This window comes from Piliocolobus tephrosceles, chromosome 9 (assembly GCF_002776525.5).
Source record: "Piliocolobus tephrosceles isolate RC106 chromosome 9, ASM277652v3, whole genome shotgun sequence".
Lineage (NCBI taxonomy): Eukaryota > Metazoa > Chordata > Mammalia > Primates > Cercopithecidae > Piliocolobus > Piliocolobus tephrosceles.
The window spans coordinates 18,943,127-18,952,713 of NC_045442.1; the positions used below are offsets into that span (position 1 = coordinate 18,943,127).

The following is a 9,587-nucleotide window of genomic DNA, read 5'->3' on the forward strand; positions in this document are numbered from 1 at the left end:
AAGAAAGAAAGAAAGAGAGAAGAAGGAAGGAAGAAAGGAAAAGAGGAAGGAATACATAAAGAAAATTGTGCATTTTAAACAAGTTTCTAAGCAGTTGGCTTCACCTCTTTTGTTTTTGTTTTTGTTTTTGTTTTTTGAGACAGGGTCTCACCCCATCATCCAGGATCGAGTGCAGTGGCGTGATCATGGCTCACTGCAGCTCCAATCTTCTGGGCTCAAGCAATCCTCCTGCCTCAGCCTCCTGAGTAGCTAGGACTATAGGTGTAGGCCACCATGCTTGCCTAATTTTTTTTTAATTTTTAGTCAAGACAAGGTCCTGCAATACTTCCCAGGCTGGTCTGAAATTCCAGAGCTCAAGCTATCCTCCCATCTCGGCCTCCCAAAGTGCTGGGATTACAGGCATGAGTCACCACACCTGGCCAGTTTCTTGACTATAATAAATCATCAACCAAATTATCTGCGGTTCAACTAACACAAGTCAAATTTGGAGGACTATGATTAGGAAAGAATCACTTTATTGCTTAACGTTCAAAAAAATCAAAGTTTCAATATTAGATTGCCTACTCCCCCACTTTGCCCCTGTCCTGCCTTGTAAAAGGAAAGGAACCAATGCAGTGCAGGTTAGTTTTAAACTAGAACCCTATTTTAGCCCCTGAAAATAGCTGTTGCTCTGCCCTTGGTTTCTTCTCTCATTTAATATCAAGTAGGAATAATACTTCGAGATTTAAAGGAGTAGGAAAAACTAGCCTCCATTACATTTTAAATGAAGGCTAACAAGAATAAAAAAAATACAAGGATAAAAGACTTCCATCCTTATGGTAAAAATCCCAAGACACTAACAAAAAACACATTAGGCTAAAATATGGAATCACTATCATGAGAATGCAAGGCATTAGGCGCAATCAGAAGATTTCAGTTGATGCGACTAGCCTTTGGCAGCAGCTGACACGTGACAGTTCTGCAAATGGCAAGCATTTTATCAACGAGCAATCCAGTCGTGATTCGTTGTCTGGCGCCTGGTGCTACAGCCAAGTCAGGAGGACGTTATCAGAGGCACCAAGTTCCAGGCAGTAGCCTGGACCAGGGGAAGGGCACATAGGGTGACACATGAAGATGGCTGTCTACTCGAGTCATTTCAAAACAAAACAAAAAAGCCACCTAGCTGGGGAAGAAAATAAGCCGGGACTCTTCAATTAATCAAACTTTGTATTTGGCCAGTGTGTTTCAAATAGTCTTCTTTTTCAGTGGATTGATTATAGGCCTTACATTAAATTAGTATCTCACAATGGGTGCTCTTGGTTACATCTTTATTGGAGGAATTAAATGTTTTACCCTCACACTTAAAGCAATTATGCCAGTTTCCTCCTATTTCTTAGCCAATATGTGTATCTGATGCCAAGGATATTTGTCCTAAGGGTCTTTTTCCATTTAAACTGTCTTTGTGACTTTTCCGATATGCAAAATTTCTGGTGTTCACAAATAACTGGGAGAAAAGTTGGATTGTGGGTGGTGGATAATCCGGCCCAACATCAGGGCATTACTGATGAAAGGAAAAATATGCCTCTTTCCTGAGTCTTTCCGGATGAGGTCATTGTTTTCAGTGTGTATACCTAATAGTAGAAAAAGGCTCAAAGTCCACGGCTCATCTCGTACCAGGAGTTTGTCAGGGAACTGTTTCCAAAGCCATAATGAATAATCAGGCTGTTAGTAAAAGAAGCCTCTCCAAGTTATAGTATTTTTTAAAAAATTCTAGTATTGAAGAAACTAATTAAAAGCCCATCTGGTTGAGATAGTAATTCATTAAGGAAAAAGAGGAAGCAGAAGGCTTGGGAAAAATCGATCCTTTTCTTTCTTTGTTTCATGCATTTCAATTCTTGTGAAATGCTAACGACCAAAGTCTGGATTCTGGATTGTGCAGAGTGCAGGAAAATCCTAGGAACATTCTTGGCGTGTTCTAATAGTGGCTTCCCAGAAATGAGTGTTTTCAGTGGGTGTGGCATCAGTGAGCTGATGTGCTTTTGCAAGGGGTCTCTTTAGAAGTGGTAGGGGCAGGGTCGAGAGAAGAAGGGGATGTAGACTCTGTACATGAGGAAGGAGCTAGACTCACTCAGGAAACTCCCCATTCTTCCTGCGCTGGCTGTGGCACACCCACCGGTGGCACACCCCTCCCTCGGGTCCAGTTCAGCCTACAGACTCCTGGGAGGAGAGCCAGGGCCCCAGCCTCTCCTTTGAGGAGTGTTGCAGCCTTTCTGTGTGCCAGATGCCTAGTGAAGAAAAGCTGAAACCCTGGAGCTTTGTGCATGTTAATGACCTTTGGAAATGACTGAGCTCATGGACCCTCATCACACCATCGGAGACTACAAAGGTTAGACCGTCTGTTTCGTAAACTCAGCATATATTCTGTCTGGGGTCGACCGTGTCTTTAAAGATGAGAAAAGATGCAGGGCTTTTCCATTTGATAAAATTGTTTTACACTTATTATCATAAATGTCAATCTATTTCTGTGATAGTATATATCTGTATAAAATGCACATCTTATTTGTCAGTGTATTTACAGATATTCTTAATGTAACAGGATGTTAAAATCGACATGTCTGTTTTGTAGCAGGAGCCCAGCTCGACTCATCCAACAGTAGGTTGGTCCTTTGAGCACATAAAAAGGCATCTTCAGTGACTGTGAGCAAACACCTGTGATCCTATTTCTGGGCATTTTGTTTGAGTTTGGATGCCATCTCTAGGATGCTTTTCCTACAGTTGTGTTTGATGGGAGAGTTTGTTCCCTGGTGAGGCTGGCTTCAGGAGTTCCCTGGCTGGTCCTGCTCAGCATCCCCAGGGACTGACAGCCAACACGTCCAACAGAGCTGCAGAGGGTGGCCCCACACAGTCTCGCAGGCTGCTCCATTGAAACCTAGGGACTGGGGCTATCGGTTGCTGTTTCCTTTGATACTGGACCCCTTAAGATAAGAGAGTGTAATTTATTTTGGTTCCTGGAGAGTAGACTCGTGGGTAACTCCAGATAAGGCAGATCGGCTGGGCCGCCTCCCTCCTTCACTTCCGATCTCACCACTCTTCTCTGTTTCGCAGGACCTCCGGTGAGCTTAGGTTTGCCTTTGTACCCAGGACTGGTAGGACTGGGGAGCCGGGTCTGCTACACTTCACATGTACACACTTGTTAAGAGGTACAAAGGAATCCGAGGTTGGCACATGCTGTAACTGATGAATAATTCATGGTGGCTTTTTATGCCACACAGTTTTCTCCTGTAAATGAGCATGATTTTGAAAGACCATGCTGATTTAAAAGCCCAGTAATGTGGTTTCCTATTCCTCACTGACCTGCCTTAGATGTTTACTGGAAAGACGAAAGTTGACAAACATTAGAATAGTAAAATTTGAAGTTGACAATGGCCCCACGTGGGTGGTAGCCAAGAACTCTGCTCCAACGCTTCCCTCCCCTGTTCTTTCTAAAGGATAATGTCACCTCAGGTTTACGCACGACTCTTTGACACTCTGGACTTTCGGCAAGTATAGAATCTGAATTTTAATAAGGATACTGTGCATATTAATTAAAATGCATTCATGTATTCCTGATATATTTAGGGTGGAAAACTATGATGCTATGTCTTTTCCAACTGAATGGGGTCCTAGTGATAAAATTAGAATATCTCAAGATGTCTAGATGTCTTTATTTAAATGAATTTAAAGTCCTCTGTTTTTCTTGTACTGTACAAAGAGTGGATTTTAGTTTGGATTTCCAGAAAGATAGGGCAGGTTTTGGAAGAAATCTTACATGGAGAGAGACTGTAAGTAAACAGAGTAAGTGATACATCTAATTATATTTTTAGTGGTCAAACCAGAAAGAACAACTTTCTTTCTCTTCCTTGTTTTTTAACTACTCTCCTCCCTTCTACTCCGTGGCATATTTTTAAGGTATTTGGAGTCTTTCCACTTGCTACCAGCTGGAATCTACAGAAACCGTATCTCTAGAACACTCAACAGTTGACTTGAAGTTCAGTCATAATTAAATTGGAAGTTGGCAAATTATTCTGAGACTTAAAAACAGGCACACCTTATGTTTGGAACATAAGGGGTTTTGGTACTCTGCATTGTTTTAAACGTACTCTCTGTAGGGAACACGGGCAATCATTTTAATTAACTTTTTTTTTTTTAAACGAAAGGATATTTTGAAAGGATATGTAATAAACAAGTCTGACCCTGCTTACATTTTATTTCTACATTTTATTTCTTATTCTCAGTAGTTGGTTCCCTGATGCTTTAAAACAACAGCAAAGCTTGCAGCTGTTCATCCATCTCTCTTTAGTAAGAGAAGATCATCCTGTCCTTTCTCTCCTGGCACACCTTGAAAGCATTAGCTAGCTAGATGGCTGTTGATTTAAGGACTTTGATGCAGTGACTTACAACCTTCTGCTGTAAAGGATATCCTTAGAGCTAGTGTTTGCATACAATTAATAGTAATTTAGGCCTTTGAGGTATCCAGCCATTAATTTTATGTTAAAATCTGACTGCTGACATGTATGTCTCCATCATTAACATACTTTAAATGTTGGGGTGGTAGCCAGGATAGCAACTTAGAGTATTGGGATTTTATAAGACTTATCACTATTCATTTCCAAAAAGAGCGAAAATGCATTGTGCTGATTAGCATTGCTTTTAGGTTTCATATGAGAGAAGGGAATGCCAGACAGGTCTTCCTGCTTCCAAAGGCAGTCACAGCTGCCACTGCAAATGAGCCCTGCGACAGTTGGTGACCAGTGGGTCAATCAGAGCATGACATTGCCAGGAACGTGCCCAAGGAGTGGGAACAGGCAGCATGCTGGGAGAATTGGGCCCTGGATTTCCATAAAACAGTCAGCAATAGAATGAATCTTGAGAACTTCTGTCTGAGTCATAGGCTCCCTAGTCCTGTGACCACACCAGGGTACCTTGAAGATCTTCCTGGAACAGAAATTCTCCAAGCCTTCTATTACTTCTCTTTATAATATTTTGCCTGGGAAACATATGTCCTGCTGACATGTGAATTGAAGTGGTGTAGAGAGTTAGAAGGGGATGTAGTATATATACACAGTGCTCTTGGGAAAATGCCAGCATGTTAATGGGGTGGCATTATTTTGTGGGAAGCACATCCCTGGTGACTATTTTTAAATGATTTAGGCCAGGCACGATGGCTCACACCTATAATCCCAGAATTTTGGGAGCCTGAGGCAGGCACATCGGTTGAGGTCAGGAGTTCGAGACCAGCCTCGCCAACATGATGAAACCTCATTTCTACTAAAAATACAAAATTAGCCAGGCATGGTGGCACACGCCTATAATCCCAGCTACTCGGGAGACTGAGGCAGGAAAATCACTTGAACCCTGGAGGCGGAGGTTGCAGTGAGCCAAGATCGTGCCACTGTACTCCAGCCTGGGCAACAAGAGCAAAACTCTCTCTCTCAAGATAAAAATAAAAATTAAAAAATATATTAAATGGTTTAAATGGTTCGGTAGCCCCATTTTCCATATATAAGGTAATGCTGGTTGTATGAATAGCTAAATGTACCTGCAGATTCATGGATTAATCAGCCAGTTCACTGATTATGGCTCTTGGCCCCACTCACATCTCTTTTTTTTTACATTTAGAGTGACTCTCACTGTAATAGTCTGTCTCTAATGGGTAGCTTCGTCAGGGAGGGTCTGCTGATGAGTCATGGAGCCACCCCTGTACTTGGCATTAGAGCCGTTAATTAACATTCTGCTGTAATTAATTTACAAGCACTTTTCTTTTTTTAATTTTTAAAAAATTTTTATTATTATACTTTAAGTTCTAGAGTACATGTGCACAATGTGCAGGTTTGTTACATATGTATGCAGGTGCCATGATGGTGTGCTGCACCCATTAACTCGTCATTTACATTAGGTATGTCTCCTAATGCTATCCCTCCTCACTCCCCCCACCCCACAACAGGCGCTGGTGTGTGATGTTCCCCTTCCTGTGTCCAAGTGTTCTCATTGTTCAATTCTCATCTATGAGTGAGAACATGCGGTGCTTGGTTTTCTGTCCTTGAGATAATTTGCTGAGAATGATGGTTTCCAGCTTCATCCATGTCCCTACAAAGGACATGAACGCATCCTTTTTTATGGCTGCATAGTATTCCATGGTGTATATGTGCCAATTTTCTTAATCCAGTCTATCATTGATAGGCATTTGGGTTGGTTCCAAGTCTTTGCTATTGTGAGTAGCCGCAATAAACATACATGTGCATGTGTCTTTATAGCAGCATGATTTATAATCCTTTGGGTATATACCCAGTAATGGGATGGCTGGGCTAATGGTATTTCTAGTTCTAGATCCTTGAGGAATCGCCACACTGTCTTCCACAATGGTTGAGCTAGTTTACAGTACCACCAACAATGTAAAAGTGTTCCTATTTCTCCACATCCTCTCCAGCACTCCAGTCACTTCCTGACTTTTTAATGATCGCCATTCTAACTGGTGTGAGATGGTATCTCACTGTGGTTTTGATTTGCATTTTTCTGATGGCCAGTGATGACGAGCATTTTTTCATGTGTCTCTTGGCTGTATGCATGTCTTCTTTTGAGAAATGTCTATTCATATCCTTTGCTCACTTTTTGATGGGGTTGTTTTTTCTTGTAAATTTGTTTGAGTTCTTTGTAGGTTCTGGATATTAGCCCTTTGTCAGATGAGTAGATTGCAAAAATTTTCTCCCATTCTGTAGGTTGCCTGTTCACTCTGATGGTAGTTTCTTTTGCTGTGCAGAAGCTCTTTAATTTAATTAGATCCCATTTGTCAATTTTGGCTTTTGTTGCCATTGCTTTTGGTGTTTTAGACATGAAGTCCTTGCCCATGCCTATGTCCTGAATGATATTACCTAGGTTTTCTTCTAGGGTTTTTATGGTTTTAGGTCTAACATTTAAGTCTCTAATCCATCTTGAATTAACTTTCGTATAAGGAGTAAGGAAAGGATCCAGTTTCAGCTTTCTACTTATGGCTGGCCAGTTTTCCCAGCACCATTTATTAAATAGGGAATCCTTTCCCCATTTCTTGTTTTTCTTAGGTTTGTCAAAGATCAGATGGCTGTAGATGTGTGGTATTATTTCTGAGAGCTCTGTTCTGTTCCATTGGTTTATATCTCTGTTTTGGTACCAGTACCATGTAGTTTGGGTTACTGTAGCCTTGTAGTATAGTTTGAAGTCAGGTATCATGATGCCTCCAGCTTTGTTCTTTTGGCTTAGGATTGTCTTGGCAATGTGGGCTCTTTTGTGGTTTCATATGAACTTTAAAGCAGTTTTTTCCAATTCTGTGAAGAAAGTCATTGGTAGCTTGATGGGAATGGCATTGAATCTCTAAATTACCTTGGGCAGTATGGCCATTTTCATGATATTGATTCTTCCTATCCATGAGAGTGGAATGTTCTTCCATTTGTCTGTGTCCTCTTTTATTTCACTGAGCAGTGGTTTGTAGTTCTCCTTGAAGAGGTCCTTCACATCCCTTGTAAGTTGGATTCCAAGGTATTTTATTCTCTTTGAAGCAATTGTGAATGGGAGTTCACTCATGATTTGGCTCTCTGTTTGTCTATTATTGGTGTATAGGAATGTACAAGCACTTTTCAACAAGTGGCAGGCACCATGTTAGGTACCGTTCAGAATAAATCTCTGTCATTTAGAATGATAATCCTGGAAGGTCCACTGGCATATATGGGCAACTAACCAACATGAGACATTATGTAATGACCTGAGTAGAATGGAGAATGCAAGTGTTAGGATAAATGATGTGAGAGGATGTCATCATCTAAAGATGTTAGAACGCTGGCTAGGGAAGGCCCGGGGTATCCTTCGGGATATAGGTGACCTTGCTGGCTACAAGGGGCAGATCTGAGCATGGGTCACTTCTCACCGTGGCAGCAGTATGAAGGAAGGGTGCCTCTTGTCCTCAGAAACCATTTCTGCCCCTTCCTCACTGCCAGAGCCACAGAGGATTCGGGATATATTTTCCCCTTGTTAACATGATTGTTCTTTGGTAAATTTCGAAGTGATTTTAACAAATATAAATGCGTAATTATGGACTTGTAGAAGGAAAGCATGCTCCTTTTGAGAATGATACACTGGTGAAGTACTTGAGCTCTAGAAGCAGAGAGATTTGGTCAGATGGCAGCTTGGATACCTACTAGCTTGGATAACCTTGGCCAAATTTCTCAACTTCTCTAAGCCTCAGTTTCCACATCTGTAAAATAGAGATAACAATACTGTCTGCTTTATACGACTGTGAGGATGAAGTGAGAATATCTATAAGACTCATGGCACAGTGCCTCCCACATAATAATGAATGGGTTATATAATTGGCAATTAGAGTTCCATCTGGGAGATTCAGATTCTTACAAATTATTTATATCATTGAATAGTGCTATGAATCCGAGGCCTCGATTCTAGTTTGGTAATTTTATTTTAGTTTTATGTCTGAGTGTTTTGCTTATTTTTAATTATACAAATCATACAAGAATAGGCTTTCATTGTAAAAATTTCAAACACTACATGAGAGGCAAAAGCTCCCTTTGACCGCTGCCCAAACTTCGGGAATAACAACTATTAGCTGTTTTATTTATCTATTTTCTTTTCATCAAAGTAATGCATATTCCTAGTTTTAAAAGGCAGATAGTGTCTTCTCGCATGAATGGGAGACAAAGAAATGAGAGAGCCAAGTAGTGTAGAGTTTTTCAGGCCTGACTTCTTAGGATGACCAAAACTGGAACATTTCTGTTCCAGAATGTGGCTTTTCCCAATGAGACATTCTGCATTTTTGTATTTCACGGTTGAATAAACATGCAATTTATTAAAAGGTTTAAGATATTTCTTTTTTTTCTTTTCTTTCTTTTTTTTTTTTGAGATGGAGTTTCATTCTTGTTGCCCAGGCTGGAGTGCAACGGCACGATCTCGGCTCACTGCAATCTCCACCTCCAGGGTTCAAGCAATTCTCCTGCCTCAGCTTCCCAAGTAGCTGGGACCACAGGCACGTGCCACCACACCTGGCTAATTTTGTATTTTTAGTAGAGGCAAGGTTTCTCCATGTTGGTCAGGCTGGTCTTGAACTCCCGACCTCAGGTGATCCACTCGCCTAGGCCTCCCAAAGTGCTGGGATTGCAGACATGAGCCACCACTCCCAGCAAAGTTTAAGATGTTTCTAATTTGGCCTGTTTGGTGGGCAGAAAATTAACAGTAAACAACAGGAGTCTGCCAAGCCCTCAGAAGAGCGGGCAGCACACTTTTTCCGTAAAGAGCCACATAGTAAGATTTTAGGTTTGATCAGCCATATGGTTGGTGTTATGCTGCTGCTTTCTTTCTCTCTTTCTCTCTCTCTCTTTCTTTCTTTTCTTTTCTTTCCTTCCTTCCTTCCTTTCTCTCTCTTTCTCTTTCTTTCTCTCTCTCTTTCTCTCTTTCTTTCCTTCCTTCCTTCCTCCCTCCCTCCTTTCCTTTCCTTTCCTTTCCTTTCTTCCTTTCTTCCTTTCTTCCTTTCTTTCTTTCTTTCTTTCTTTCTTTCTTTCTTTCTTTCTTTCTTTCTTTCTTTCTTTCTTTCT

At 41.1% G+C, this 9,587-nt stretch overlaps 1 protein-coding gene across 1 annotated transcript in view; it reads left to right on the forward strand.

The window, feature by feature from the left end:
- Nucleotides 1-1,650: 1,650 nt before the first annotated feature.
- Nucleotides 1,651-9,587, forward strand: part of ABLIM1 (actin binding LIM protein 1) — a 257,200-nt gene continuing 249,263 nt past the window's right edge. Inside the window, exon 1 of the mRNA XM_023206652.2 lies at nt 1,651-2,365. Within this exon, the coding sequence (XP_023062420.2) occupies nt 2,320-2,365 (46 nt within the window). The 5' untranslated portion in view covers nt 1,651-2,319. The remainder of the gene's footprint in view (nt 2,366-9,587) is intronic.